The following is a 16245-nucleotide window of genomic DNA, read 5'->3' as shown; positions in this document are numbered from 1 at the left end:
ACCATAACAATGTAGCTGATTTAACGTTGGGCAACTGGAAAAAATGCTACAAACGGCTTAAAAGTACTATAGGCCTACCGTAATTATCTTATCACGAGAAAAAAAGTGAGTGACTGTCAGAAAAGTTTCAATCAATCGGGATAAATCTATTATTTATAGCAGTTGGATCTTGCGTTCTTTGAAAGAACTCATTTACAGTCAAGGGGCAGTTGAAATAAATTACTGTCACACTAGCATACCTGTGCTCTAAATCGTGTTATTTTGAAGTTCACCAACCTGAAGTTGTTTTTAAATGTATTAACTTGACGTAGAGTTCGCTAGGGGGAGCACAGTGGTCTATCAAGAACATTGGATCATAGCCTTTCTTATACTGTATACGTATATGATATGATATGATATCTATGCATTGGACAGGAGTCATTTTGCCTTGTAGTTTAAACATCCGGTCACCCGAGCGGATACGGAAACGGTCAGTCCATGGTCCTGCGCATCAAGGACCTGAAGTTAGTCCCCTAGTATGGGTTAGTCCCATTTGCCTATAGAGGGTATGCGCATGCTTAAAGTGAATGGTACATCGAGTGGCAAAGCAACATGCAAAGTTAGTTTAACATTGTTTAACGCATTCAGATAGGACTTTTCTGTTTGGATGTATGGGCTGTCAAGGCCAGAAAGTAGTTTTTTGCCACTCAGTAGGCATTCCTGCATAACTTCCGGGTTTGGTAAATGGCTAAGAAAAACAAAAAGCTATACATAAACAATTAAAAACTATACATAAAGACTAAATGTCACATTTTATAATTCTTTACATAAAATGTCATGTCTATGAATTGATTGCATAGGGCCTAAATGGAAACAAGACTGCAAATACCTTTTTGCTGCTATCTTTTGGAATAAGTGTTTGTAGTCTTGCTATTTTTACATTTATGTCTAATAAACTATTCAATCAATCCAAAAAAATCCATAAAATGTGATAGCAAAAAATACTAATATCACTGCTCTGGCAGATTCGTCTCGTTTGTAGGCTAAAACGATGAGATGACAAAAATATAACTTGTAACATTGTAAAAAGAAAATTTATTTTGAAATTCAACGGCCGGAATTCAGATCCACATGCTTTTGGGGACTTGACGCAGACAGATGACATGACACAGGTGCTCCAGCCAGCACTGATGTGATTTATAAAGTTGTGGAGCAACACGCCGGAGGCTGCCTGACTGTCCTGTCCTCCTGCCTGCCTGGTGGTGCCCGGCGTCCGCTGCAGCATCAACAACACAAACCGAACAACCAGAGGCGCCAGGTGATCGATACAGGTGATTGGAACACACAGAAGAAAAAAGTTGATTACGATTTACGAAGATTAGTATGATATTTTCAAAAAGTGTCAACAGAATAAATTGTCACGCCACCCGTGACCGGCGGCTGCTAATGGGGTTAGCTTAATTTACAGGACTCCATCACGCGAGAGGGTGTCGCTTGTGTCCCCCACCAAAAAAAGAAGGGGAAAAAAATAACTGAACAAGTTTGATGCGCTGTTACAGCTGAGACAGATCAGTTCTGTTTTAAGTTAACAAGCGACATTGTGGTACTACTTGTTGCTGGTATTAATCATGTAGGCTTGCCACTGTCTGATGAAGATATAGTAGATAAGCAGTGATTAGTGAACCCGTTGTATTTCGTCGTACGACGGCATCGCGCTCCGAAAATAACAAATCTACAAGTTTACACGTTTAGCTTTGACGCGCTGTGAGCTTGTACCATTGTCTATAAAAACCTACATCGACAGGTTATTAATATTATTGCCCCTCGTCGGACGTTTCAAGAACTTGTTAGACAAACGCAAGCATCTAATCTAAAGCTAAAGTAGATCATTATCAGTTTCATGTCGAGTGTAATCGATTCGAGAGTCGAATGTAAAAGATGTTCACGCATAAATACAAAATGTCCAAATCCTGTGCATACCTTTGACTCCTTTTGTTTTAAAAGTTAACAAATACTGATATAATCAAAATGGTAACCCTCATATCCAACTCTATTTCAGAATAGAAACATTCTTGAGATAAAGTATTTTTATATACACAAACACGATGTTGCTGAAGAACATACCTTCAAGCTAACTTCAAATTAAATATAGGTCCTGTCTATCTGATGGTGACCAAAGCACTGCCACGGCCAGCACTGTTTCACATCAGTGCCATGCCATAATAATCACATGTGATATGAAACATAATAGTCAAAATCCTAATTTTCTTCAGGATGGAGGTGACCAGCCGTAGAATCCTTCAGAAGCACCTGGAGCCTGCAAGGCCCCTTCGGCGCGGCAATAACGGTGTCCCTTCCCTTGGTAAGAAGTTTGTATGGTTCAGCTTTCTTCTTCTAACCTTTGGCAGCATTTTAAATACAAACATGAAATGCAAATGATAGGGATTGTGAGGGAATAAGCCTATCTCACAGAATTTCCCCGCCCCCCTAAATACGCCCCCTTTCGGGGTTAGTGGTGATAGCGTGACGTCACTCCATAGACGCTACATGTTAACAGAGATAATTTAAGAAGTCTACAACCTTTGTTTTCTCAAGGTAAGGTTTGTTCTATCTGTTCGACCTGATTTACCATCTTGTTTGCTTCATAATAATATTGGTCTGTCACATTGTTACATTAGAAAATGTACTTAGATTCTCCAGAGAAAAAAACGTGTAAATGCTCATGTTAAAGACACCACTATTTACCGGAAGTGGGCGTGGAAAACGGGCTGTGAGATAGGCCTATTGGAGAGTAAGGTGGTTGCTGGGTATCCTGGTATGGAGAGCCATCCTGGTAGTGTGAATTCACATTTTCATGACTCATTCAATTCACATGACCAGGATGTTTTACCAGGCTAGTTGTTGAGGAGAGGAGATAATACAAAATGAAATGAATATAACTACAAGCTTTGATGGATCATGTGTTGGTACAGTAGCTGACAGGGTAACCGGAATGCTCGCCTCAAAACACCCTGGCCCTATGTTTTCCCCCCTGCCGACCGCTTGATGGGGTGCTTTTTGTATTCTTCTATTTGTTATTTTTGTTTTACTGAGGATAAAGTTAGAAATAAGTTTAGGATTAGGCATAGTTTTACTCGGGTTAAATTTAGAAATCGGGTCTTGGCACTGTTTTTACTGAGGTTAAGGTTAGGCATAAGACCAGGTTTAGGCAATCCTGTTTAGGAATACCAGGTAGAGACATTTAGAGTTTGCCGGAATGTTTTGAGGCGAGCGTTCTGGTATTGAACTATGCACGTGACATCATTGTACCCAGAAGTTATGCGAGAACGCCTACTTACTGACAAAAAAACAACATCCTGGCCTTGACAGCACATGCATATAAACAAAAGTCCTATCTGATTGTATTTAACAGTGTTAAACTCATTGCAGCTGTATGGAAATTATTAATTATCCTCTTTCTCGCTGCAAAGTGTTTGTTTCATAAAAATCTACCGTAGACAAAGACATGTTCTGAGCTGTTTCTGTCAAGAAATTCCATCCAGGTGATTATATAAGTGTTTGGAAGCACTCCTTTTCAATAATGCAATGTCCTGCTGTCTGCTGCATTATGTGCAGTTTAGAAACGGTTGGTACAAAGGGCTATTGAGGGATTTCCAACGAGTGCTTCCGAACTCCAGTGTTCCATGATGCTCAAAGTATTGTCACTCAGTCTAGATGGGGGGGGGGGGGTGCATATACTATTGATTCGCTGATGGGTATTTTTGACTGATAGTCACACTAGTACAGTACTATCTATAATGTATGTATAACTAATTCACCACTCTGCTTTGCTTTCTTCAGACCCTATGGGGGATGCTGACTCTTATAAACAGGTGTTTATAGAGGCAAATCGACAGGTGAGTGAGTGTTTTCCTTTAAATTGTGCAAAGCATAATAGGTGTTCACATGTGAAGTTGTGAACGTTAATAATGATATGATGTTAATGTGATTAAGACGTTACAGGAATCAACATGGTGTGGTAACTCCCTTTTTAATAATGTTCTAGAAACCAATTGTCCCATCACATGTTTTACAGAAAAAAAAGGTACAGGATTATAGTTTTCAGGAAAGGTAAGAAATCTATATATATAGAAAAAATATAGCTGCAAGCAGAGGGACCAAGCAATTAGTTCTTTTAGGCTGTGCCTTTAGGTCACCCAGCGGTATTGCAGCTGTTCGTACCCCAAACATACAGACAGACGAGGCATGAGTTATGCCTGTTCAATGTGCCTGTTATCGCTGCTTGCGTACAAACTTCTCTTCAACTGGGATTTCAGATATTTGTCCATAGAGTGTGTAGAACAATTAACGGAAATTGCTCAAAAACCCAGGCAGAGCCTGGGCCGGCCGGGCGGTCCAGGCACATAGGCTGGTAATCCAGCCTGACAACGTGTAGGTTCGAGTCCCGATCCCGAGACGACCTTTGCTGCGTGCGAAAGTTGTTGCGAAAGTGGCATGAGGAGACGCATAATGTGAATCGAAGTGTTACGGTCAAACGGTTCATGAACTATGCCATTTTCAATTGAGTGCTATAGTGCCACCCTTTGGCCAATTGTCGTGGGCTTCGCGTCCTCAGTCCTCACCGTTTTGCATAGCCCTCTACCACAGTGGTTTTCAACCCTTTTCATATCAGGGTCCATTATTTAGCATTTTATTGGCATTTAGTAGCAGCAGTACTGTACATTGCTCAACTCTACTGTATGTAGCCTATATTACAGCAATTGGAAGAAATGGGAGCAATAATAATATTTGTTGCTTCCATTCACTGGTCATATGAACTTTTTGACTTATGTCAGTTTGTCAGTGTAGTTGTGGTTGCAGCCATCTATATGCTTGTTGTTTTGGTGACCAGCTTTGTCTATTTCATTATTAGTATTAATGATTAACCCATTCTGGACGGGATTAGCTATTGAAAAATAGCAGATCTACAAGCTCATAGCGCGCGCTACGAGCTTGTATATCTGCTATTTTTGAAAATTCGTAAAAATGCGGCACAAATCTTTGAATATATATATTCTTTCAGAGCGAACGTTTTTCTTATTTCGACGTCAGGCCTAAATGGGTTAAATGATCAACATTACATTCACAGGGCAGTGTTGGGAAAGTTTTTTTTTATGAACTAGTTCAGTTCACAGTTCAAAATTTCATTTTTTGGAACCATGAACTTTAGTTCAAAATTTTAAATGATGAACTATTATAGTTCTTTTTCGTTTTTTTTTTCTTCTCAAAATTATTGCCATAGCCATATGAAACGCAGACTTTATTCTTTTACAATATCTTTGTTACCATTATCCAAATTAATTCCTTTTTTTTTTTTTTACATTTTGGGGGAAAAAAGCTCTTTTGCAATGTGAAATGCCACCGAATTCATACTCCTTTTCCTTGTCTTAATGGGCACACTTGTGAAAGCTGCATGCTTTTATTGTGAAGGCACAAGTTTCTGAATGTTCTCGGTTCTCACAGCCTGCATATCTCCGCGTGCTGAAAATAGCCGATATACAAGCTCACAACATGTGGCGGACGCGATGTGCTGTGAGCTTGTAGATCGGCTATTTTCAGCACAGAACACGTACGACGAAGAATAAATCGGGCATCACTGCGCTTCATTCACTGTGGAAGAGAGATGTCTGTTGTTGGCCGTTTGTGGCGATATGGATGGACACATACCTCCTCGATGCAAAATAAAAATAACCAACTAAGCTATTGGAAGCTATTTTTCGTGGCACATTATGTTTAATCAAACAACAAGTTTCCTCAGTGTTTGGGTCGGGAGTTGGGACATGTTCTGTGTCTGCTCTCTGTCTGCGTGCTACATGCATGAGTGGATCATCATGCAGTAGATGCGCGATGCGCGCTCCAGTGACGGCTGAGAAAGATTAGTTAATTTGTGTCGGATAAGGGCTGGGTTTTCCACTAGATATTAAGGCATGTTTAGGGGGTGTTTTAGTGCCGGGGACTTAGCCTGGAAGGCTCTATGGAAACACTCACTCTTGAACGAAGTTGAACGTGAGTAAGTGATGTTCACACACGCCAGAAATGAACGCGTTCACAATGACGTTCCCCAAGCGGAAATACAGTACATTCAGTTCACGTTCACCCAAAATATGAACGCGTTCGTGAACGATCGTTCATTGAACTCGTTCAGGGACAACACTGTCACAGGGGCACAAAAATGTGAATTCAATAATTAATACACGCGTGTGGGTGGGCCTGGCTGATGTATTCATCTCCTGGCCTGATTTTGTTTACCAGTCCGGCTGTGCTGGGGACCACCTGGAACCCCCTCTGGTTGACCACTGGTTGAAAACCACTGCTCTACCATATTGCCAAGTTTCGCGAAAACCGACTGCACGGTTCAGCCAGAACTGCTATTGTTGGCGGCAAAAGAAAAAAAGAAGAATCTGGACAAATACAATAATAAGGGATCAAGAAGTCCCTTTGGGCTTGATCCCTTAAAGAAAGAACAAGGAAAACACGATCAACTGCTTAAGCTATGGTCAGAGCTTTCGAAAACACAAGCCATTGCGTCAAACATTCCGAATGTTATCTTATGGGGCTGTGAGCAGTGATGACAAGGTGCCGGTTTTTCCGGATGTGTAGTACTAATTCGTTTGACTAGTGCTTTATTTTATTTTTTTGAGTGACGAATGCACACACGCGACAGGAAAACATGCACTTGCAATATAAAAATATACGGGTATATGTGCAATATGAAAACATTGCCATGTAAAATATCTTTGAACACGTTATAGAATATCCTACACAAGGGATGGCGTCCCGGGAGTTAACACCTTGAGGGCCCGGACCTATTTAATCCATTAATAAAATAAAAATCGTTTATAGCGCCCGGACCACTTTTACCGACGGACCAGATGTTGTTGTGAATGTGTGTGTAGCAGCTAACAATAGCCACACACCACTCTAGAGTCGATCGACAACAACGGGAGGTAAGAATAAATCTATCGCGACTAGCGACTGGACAGCGGAGGGCCGTCAAACACAGGATCTTTTTTCATAATTAGATGGGATGATTTAGATCGCGAGTTATGAATGTTTTAAGATTTTCGTTGTCGTCAGCTAAACAGGCAGGGAACATTTTCGATGACGTGTTAGTCACTGTTGTGCAACACCGAGGATTGCGCAATAAGCGCCTCTAGGCTGTAGAGCGATGCGATCAGTTTTCATAGCACTAATTGGACGGAGATTAATAAATCTCCGTCTCGGGCAACTGACCGTGAACTTGAACTTGACGGTGATCTCCTGCGCCTCCAAGGTGTTAAAGGGGTGAAACGTAAACCTTTAACATGTTCCGTCCATCCGACGTGTCCACATGTCCTAGGGAATCCAACCGACGGGTTGCAATGACGTGTGTACAGTGTGTCCTAGTGCATCTTCAATGATATCAGGCGAGAGAATAATATTCTGCCACCGTACGCTTTGCTCTTCGTTCATATTAGCGTCCCGTTCACTTAGCTGTTAGCGCGGCAGAAAGAATGCCTCGTCTCTCCTAATCCAGGGCGCTCTCTGTGGTTTTGATCTGATGGATATTCTAAGCGCTTCATTTCTGACTTCTCATCCGCCTCTCATTCAAAATATGAACGCTTTGGAATATTTAGCGATATAATGGAAACGAGAGCAAGGTAAGCTAGCAAAATTCAGAGTTCAGAGTAAAAGCGGCCATGTTTTCCCAGCACCCCAGAGCTCCTATTTTGAAGGAATCCTGGGACTGATTGTGTTAAGGAGTCGTTTTGTAAAAGTCAAACATCTTCACTAACAAAACACACTGTTTTTGTTTTTCTTTTCTGTTTATATTTTTGAAGGGGGGAGTTACGGTTGAGCAGTTCTGTAGGATCCTCCAGCTGGACAAACAAAGTCAAGGCGAGCTGTGCTTACATGTACCTGTCCCTGGAACCAAGGAAAAATCGGGTAAAGTTATAAATCAAACTTTTTATGTGAAGATTTTGTGAATGACATGCATTTGCTTTTGTACTATTATAACTTAGACATTTTGAACTGTCCATTTCACCAGGCACAGTTCTACAACAAAACATAACAATGATAGCAATATATTGATAAGAGCTGTAGTACCTTTCTAATTGTTATCTTTTGTATGATACATTTCACACAATTACAGGAAGAGTGCAATTAAACATTTTCGCCAGTCAAAGAAGTTGAGAAGGCTTTGATAATATTCATATTGCAATGTAAAATATCTTTTGAACAGGTCATAGAATATCATACACAAGAGATGTTTTGATTGAGCTGGCAAATTGTCCTGAGGCCAACAAGAAACCAGAGTTCTTGCCCAAGCACCCTGTTGTATTGGAAAAGGCTGTAAGTTGAATACATCTAAAACCATAAACTAATGGTAGCCATTGCTGTCCAACAAGTAACCGATTTGTTTTTAATGGGTTGTCTTGTTTCTTATTCAACTTTACAGAGAGCCTGGGCTCCTCTGGCTGAGGACAAACAATGAATTGCAGTTCAAATGTCAAAGCTGCAATAAATTGAAGGACCACTTCTACCAGTTTCAACTTCTTCTTCATATTATTGGTCTTCACTATATTGCTCATTATTATGGTACCCTACTGACGCACCTGCCAATGAAGAGCCCCCACCGGGAGGACGTAAGCCCCCCCAAGCGGCTGGCCAACGTTGAAGCTGCCCCACTCTACTGGCCAAAGCTGGAACTGCAGGCGGGCGTTTTTTTTGCATGTAGCACAAGTAAACCCCGCGCAGCTGGGGTTTAACACAGGGCACTCGTTAGCACTTTGCATTTGGACACCACTTTTTGGTGTCCAAATGCAGAAGTGCATCGAGAAAATGCAGAAGTAGAGCGTTCTTCCAGGTCCTTCAAACACCACTTAGCAACTTGGATTGAAATTAATAGTGGGGGCCCGGCAGTCCACCCTCTAGTTTATATATACTGTAACTATGGAAGGACGTAGCCCTTCAGCCTTCCTCCCACCCAATACGCTCTGCTCACAGACACTGCTGGTAGGGTCTGCTGAAAGGCACCGCCCCAGCCCATGGGAGTATGTGCATTCACAAATATATCAACCTCCCCACCCAGCTTCCCTCCCCGAACACGCGCCAATTGTGTTCAACAAAGCTGGATGTACCGTGGTGGTTTTGAGGTACTTTACCACAGAGCACCTGCAGCTTTTATTCATTTATTGATGTAAGTACAATTGCTATTATTTCAGCATGCTAACTTACCAGAAAGAGAGAGGCTGATGTCATTGGTCATCCCCAATGGGTGTAATTCAATTGCATGAAGTTATAGTTGAAATGTGGTGAAGTGTGACGTTTTTACATTTGTTTGTAATAAAAAAAAGAATTATTGTTTTGTTTTATTCTATGGTGTTTCTTTATGATTTTGTGTTTACAAGGGTTTTGCACCCCCTATTTTGAGTTGGTTTGTGTTTGCTTTGCATTTTAAATAAAAGCGTTCCTTTGGAAAGCCATAGTGATGGCTTTTCCTGCAGAGAAGAAATAGCCTATACACTGGTCATAGCGCCGCACCGAGTGCTGTGCTACGATCTTGTAGATCTGCTATTTTTGAAAAATCTTGAATGTGTGCATATCTTTGAATGAATATATATATATATATATTCTTTCCCAGTGAACGCTTTGAACTCTCATCTTTGCTTCTGGAGGGGTCTCTGGAACAACATATTTTGAAATGGGGTTCTGTGGCCAAATAGATCATTCTGGGTGTCCTTGTCATGAAATACTTTGACAAGCATTGTCATTGATATAGAATCGTACGTTTTTCTGAACTCATGATTTAGAAGACATTTGTAGAATCAGGTCTAAATGGGTTAAACAATGAGAAATGTATTTTTTTATTAAAGTTATAATCTCTTAGTGTATATAATGCTTTTCAAGTACCCTAAGTCGCTTTACATAAAAGAAGGAAACTACTTTTAAGAAAACTATAAATGAGTAAAAGTAACTTAAAATCCTTGACTACATTTTAAGGGCTAATAAATACAACATAATTTATCAACTGCATTAACCTACCAGTTATTTACTTTCTGAACTGTAGGCCGTACAAAACATCCCCTCAAAAATAACTTGACTGAATACAAGGCTGCTTTTCACAATCATCAAAACAAAGTGCAAGGCATTACACTTAACAGAAACATGGTTCACCTGCCTCACAAGTTTGGGGTTTTCAGAAAAGCTTTATCTCTCCCGAGAGTAGTAGGAGATATTGTGAAAAATCTGTTTAGAATGGAGGCTTTCTGGATTCACACATTAAACACACTGGCATGTATTGAACTACTGTACTAGCTTCACTGTGAATAATATGCAGACCTATGAACTCAAGACACCACTTGTTATTGTTTATTATTTTATAATGTGCAACACTGCTCTAAAATTCTTGTGATTGATTCTTCTAATTGATTGCAACCTGGTGATCATTGTGGCTGGGACTTAATTGTTGGTTCTGTTGTTGGGTGGCACATCCTTTTCTGTGTGCTCTCATGTAATTATTTTATATTTACCACCAGTGACTGAGAAACTCCCTCTTGTGGTGGACTAGGGTCCTTTTTTGTGTGATTGATATTTCATTGGATTTCTAATTACAAATTGCACAATGTATCAAGCTCCCTACCTGAATGCAATGATGGGTAGGGAACAAAAAGCAACCCCTCCATGTGACGACCCTGTTAAACTGTCAAACGATCTGAATATGTTCTATTCTAGATTTGACACACATGACTTCAGTGACGAATGCAAGTCTGTTTGTGCAGGGCTGACACCCGCGCCTATGACAGTTAAGGAACAGGAGGTAATTTCAATCTTCCAGCAGGTTAACCCTCATAAAACCACCGGGCCAGATGGGCTCAAGGGAAGGGCCCTGAAAGAATGTGCCATCCAATTGGGACCCATATTTACCAAACTATTCCAAATGTTTCTCAATATCAGCTTTGTCCCCCAGGCCTGGAAAATGGCAACCATTGTCCCTGTGCCAAAAACTGCACGAGCAAAAGTGCCAAATGATTTTAGACCGATCACCCTCACTCCTCTATTAAGCAAATGCATGGAGCCTGTAGTGAGTAAGGAGCTCTCACTGCAAACAGCTAAGTGCATGGACCCCATGCAGTTTGCTTATAGAGCCAGTCGAGGTGTAGAGGATGCCACTCTAACTTTATTGGACAAAATACATAGTCATTTAGACAAACCCAAAACATACGTCCGTGTCCTTTTTATGGACTTCTCCTCTGCTTTTATTACGGTCCAACCCCATCTTCTCCTAAAACGCCTGTGTGACCTGAACGTCAGTAGCAATCTCATTTTGTGGATTAGGGAGTTCCTGAGAGAGAGACCCCAGCGAGTCTGTATTAATAACACTGTCTGACTGCCGTGTCCTAAACACTGGCGTGCCACAGGGGTGCGTTTTATCCCCTCTGTTATTCTCCCTATACACAAATGAGTTGAAATACAACAACAAAGACTTCTCTCTCATAAAGTTCAACTGTGGAACGGACTGAGTAAGGAGGTGCAACTCAGTCCAAACATTAACCACTTTAGGAGGTCATACAAAATGGTTATATTTAGGAGGTACTTAGACGAGGAGAGGCGGTGTTGATGCATTGAGTCAACATAACTCTGGCTGTCTGTCCTAGCACCTTTGTGGCAATCCAGCCCGTTGTGGGCTTTATTTTTATTTTTATTAGTTAAAGTACCGGTTTTACCAGTTTTATTTCTGTTATTGCCAAGATTGTTTTTATTGTCTCCAGGCCGAAGGCATGGGGAGAGAGTATGTTTTGCACTCCGTCCGTGTGTGTGTGTGTCCGTCCGTCCTTCCGTCCGTCCTTCCTTCCGTCCGTCTGTGTACAGCTAATCTCCGGCACCGTTAACCCGGTCGATGCCAAACTTTGCACACACACTCCCTGGATGGCAACGATGAACCTCTGCCCCGCATTTTCCAGAACGGCCTGTTATAGCGCCACCATGAGGCAGCTTTTCACATTTTTACCTAAAACTGCACCGATCTGCGTGAAACGTTGCATGCACACTCCCTAGTGGCCAAGGACAAACCTTTGACCTGCAATTTCCGCATCTGCCTTTTATAGCGCCACCAGGAGGCTGACTTTTGTAAAACACCTTTTTTGATATTACTCCTCCAGATTCTGTCCACAAATCTCACAAATCGTTACACAGTATCTCTATGGTCATGTGCTCAAGTCGGATCTGTCCGATATTTCATATTCCATCCTAATTGGCTATAATTGGCTTTCACACTTTGCAAGATTGCCCCGTTTTGAACAAAAGCCTCAAATCATGAACGCAGCATACAATTTACGTGAAATCTTTCACACATTTTCTTACTAGGCTGAGGAATATATCCCACCCTTTTCACATTGGCCTGTTATAGCGCCACCAACAGGTTGATTTTTGCAAAACACATTTTTGGAACAAAATGCCTCAAATCATCCAATTGCCATCAAAGGCTCCTAAACATTACTCCTAAACATTTTGCCAAACATCACACACACTCCTATCCTCCTGGTGGAGACCTGTGCCCGGAAGGGCACTTTTTCTAGTTTAGAATGCAACAGCATATGGACCAGAGCTAGAAGGGGGATATGGAAAGGTGTGTCGTGTGTGTTTTATTTGGTGACTTGGTCAGTCAGAACAGCTCTTAAACGGAAAGTGGTGTGTGGGCTGTACTGTTTTGGAGCGATCGCGTTTTGTTATTCTTTTCATATTAGTTTCATTGGCCCAGCAGCACCCATGCACCCGCCGTCGATGTGGGTGCTTTGAAACCTTTGAAACACTTATCTCCCTACTTACAAGCAAATACAATAAATGGCCAACAGTACTCAAATGTGCTACTGTTTCGTGTTGCCATGCATCTATAAAGAATTAATATCTATCACAATGATAAATAAAGCAGTTTAGCATAATACACACGAAACTGGAGTTATATGTTCCCGTTCTGTTCTCCAGTCTCAAGCGTTTGGTTTCAGGCTTTCAGCTGTACTTGAGCAATTTCGATGCATAATTTGTATCTGATATGACCATTATTAATGCATAATAACAAGTAAGACGCGCAAACGCGGGAAGCGAACGCAGCTCGTAAATTGCAACAATTAGAATGATTTTTCTTTCTTTTTTTAAACGTTTTTTTTTTAAGATTTTCTTTTACAGTTTATTTTTTAAGTATTTTTTTAACGTATTTTTTCAAAAGTTTTCTTTTAAGTGTTTTTAAGTTGTTTTTTTAAGTTGTTTTTTTATTTAAAAAAAAATTAAGTTATTTTTTTTTAGTGTGTGTGTGTGTGTGTGTGTGCGTGTGCGTGCGCGTGTGTGGTGTGTGTGTGTGTGTGTGTGTGTGTGTGTGTGTGTGTGTGTGTGTGTGTGTGTGTGTGTGTGAAAGGGACAGGTTTCAATTGCTAGCTTAAGGTGCAAGCTAGTTAGCTAGCTAGCAAGCTAGCTGGTTAGTTAGCAAACGTCTACAAACACTTGTTTAAACATAAACGGACAGTGTTATCACTTTATCAGCAGTGATATTCGTTAGAAATGCATTTTTCAAAGTTTACCTCTCAGTTCTGATTGGTTGTTTAAACGCCACAGTTGAGTGACGTAGCGCCTGTTATCATTTTGAACTTGGGAAACCCCCCTGGAAACCCCCCGAACACACGACGCCGATTGGATCGGCGCGCCGCCGCGACCTACGTCACGCTCCTGCGCACGTCAAACGCCCAAATTTGGACAAGCCGACAATGCTCCTCAGCCAATCACAGTTCGAGACCCCAGCGCTTAAAACCGGCCGCGCAGACGCTGCCCACCAGATGCTTTGAAACCTTGATCGGACTCAGACGCATTTACTCCTTGCTCTTCATCACATCTCACACAACTTGCTACAACGAACCAACTCCTAACTCCATCAGATTTTGATTGACTTGTTATTGATTGATTTATTGATTGAAACCTTAGTTTATTTTCGAAAAGATTTAACGTTTTCAACCAGATTTCGAACACATCTCTCAGTTCTTTCGCCGGTTCTCTCTCCAGTCTCTCACCTTGCTACAGAATGCAGTACGCCAACCAGGTGATCAACGAGCCATCTTCCTTGGTAAGTGCAGGACGTTCCAGAAAGGGGACCAAGAGGATCAGCGTCCACCACGATCCTGAACTGCACCGACACATTGACCAGGCAAGTAGGCTCACCGCTAAGCTAGGCCATGTTTAAAACCTCTCGACTCATTGTGGCTTCTTTATTTGAATGTAAGTTATGTAACAATGCAATGCCGCCGTCGTTCAACTCAACGGTCATGTTTTGTCGTGGAAAAACCTCGACTCATTGTGGCTTCTTTATTTGAATGTAATGCCGCCGTCGTTCAAACGGTCATGTTTGTCGTGGAAAAAAATACGATCTACAACTTAACAACCTGTAGCATCATGTGGCGTTGTTCTCTCGTCTCCGTCCATAGTTATTATAGGTTCTGGGGCTGGTTCTCATGCTAATTTGCGCAAACCGTTAATCGTCCCACGAGCGTAATGTCGGAACGTCACTCTGTTTTGCCTGTGTTTTGCGCGCCTTGCTACTTTCAACGTTAATGTCTACATAAGCGTTCAGATTTAAAATATAAAGTGCTCACCCCTGGGACGGGTTATTGGCACCCGTGCATTCCGTATTGTTCAATAAAAAGCATTTTAAACCGACCGCCGGTCATTTTCTAAAACATTCAAATGTATTAACGTCCATACACCGATAGGGGCGCCCCGATAGGGGCGCGTAGTTGAAAGCGTGGCAAAGACTGAGAAAATGGCCGGCGATCGTATTAAAATGCTTTTTATTGAACAATACGGAATGCACCGGTGCTAATACCCGCCCGAGCAACATTCTAACATCCGTGGCCCGGGGGGTAGCACTTTATATTTGAAGTCTGAACCTTTTTGTAGACGTTAACGTTGTAAATGTAGCAAGGTGCACAAAGGGGTGATATTGCGTCATGACCATAAATTGGCATGATTATGACGGTCATGTTTCAGCTTTCAGGAGTAATTCTAATTCAGTGGTGGAAGTAATGTCAGCTAAAATGTTAATCTACATGTACATCTTTTTGGCTCCATCACTTCCAAATTCACTCATTTATCCTGTTTGAGTTCTCTCTCTTGATTGGATAACATTGGTATCCGATCTGAAAATGGACTTTCTGTTCATGTCAGGTCATTTTGAAGTTGATTATCTTTGCCCATGAAGCTTTCAGAAGGTTCCCCTTCCATGACCAACATTTTTGACATCTGAAACATTTTCTAAATGTGAATTTAAGCACATGCTACTTCTGTCTGCTTTTACTTCAGTCATGCTAGTGTAGCTGGAGAGACAGGGAGACCCCTGCACTGAACACATGCACAACATGATTACTATCACAATATAGAGATATTTTATTTAACATGTATAAATAAATGTAACTGCCTTTTAAATGCATTTGGAAAAACACTTTTTGTCCCTTTTTTTTAACTGAACAGTGGAGGGGCGTGGAGAACCATGCAGAGGAGGGGAGGAAGTCGATTGACTCCACCAGTGTCGGCATGCCTGTCATCAGGAGATGTGCAGCCAGGAGAAGAAAGCGGCCCACCACCACCCATGTCGACACACTGCAGTGTGACCCTGCAGAGCTGATGCTGGATAGGAAGGTGTGGACGAGGGCTGCGACAAGGGCTGCGACCCTGGAGTGCCTACAGGTGAGTTTTGGCTAGTCTGCACTGCATTGCATACTGTACACTAGTTACACACCTACTGTAAAGGGTCCATTTGCACTCCTGGTAGTTTTACTGTAGTTGATGATCAAGAGTCAATACAAATAATCGGATTAACAATGCAATTGTGTTATTGGCATTGGAACATGTGACTGAAATTAACATATATTATGCACTGGGCATATTACGACAAATATCTTAAATATACAAATGACTAACGTATCAATCATTTTAAATATTTTTACAGTTTAACCCTGAAGAAGAGAAGTTTTAATTTCTTATATATATTTTTTGTCCTTCTCAGAAGAATGGAGTGACCAAGCCTTTGACGAAGAAACCCAAAGTAGCTGTTAAGCCAGCACAGCCACTTCCTCAAGTTGCGCCCTCTCCTGTTCCAGAACCTGCACATAAGACAGCACAGCCACTTCCTAAAGTTGCTCCCTCTCCTGTTCCAGAACCTGCACATAAGCCAGCACAGCCACTTCCTCAAGTTGCTCCCTCTCC

The 16245-nt window shown here is 41.5% G+C and overlaps 1 protein-coding gene across 1 annotated transcript; it reads left to right on the top strand.

The window, feature by feature from the left end:
* The first annotated feature begins 1047 nt into the window (after positions 1–1047).
* Positions 1048–9374, top strand: gra (granulito). The gene is made up of 6 exons (XM_079504314.1): positions 1048–1310; positions 2253–2341; positions 3820–3875; positions 7839–7944; positions 8243–8352; positions 8459–9374. The coding sequence occupies exons 2-6, from the start codon at positions 2254–2256 to the stop codon at positions 8492–8494; spliced, it is 396 nt and encodes a 131-aa protein (XP_079360440.1). The 5' UTR covers positions 1048–1310; position 2253; the 3' UTR covers positions 8495–9374.
* Positions 9375–16245: the final 6871 nt, after the last annotated feature.

This window comes from Electrona antarctica, assembly GCF_951216825.1.
Source record: "Electrona antarctica genome assembly, chromosome: 6".
NCBI classification, from domain to species: Eukaryota; Metazoa; Chordata; class Actinopteri; order Myctophiformes; family Myctophidae; genus Electrona; species Electrona antarctica.
Note: the sequence above shows the minus strand (reverse complement) of the source record. Positions and strands in the feature narration are given on the sequence as shown.

Coding starts and splice junctions, on each gene's coding strand:
- gra (XM_079504314.1), top strand. CDS start 2,254: ATGGAGGTGACCAGCCGTAGAATCCTTCAGAAGCACCTGGAGCCTGCA. Junction 2,342..3,819: donor TAACGGTGTCCCTTCCCTTG/GTAAGAAGTTTG, acceptor TGCTTTCTTCAG/ACCCTATGGGGGATGCTGAC. Junction 7,945..8,242: donor TGGAACCAAGGAAAAATCGG/GTAAAGTTATAA, acceptor TCTTTTGAACAG/GTCATAGAATATCATACACA.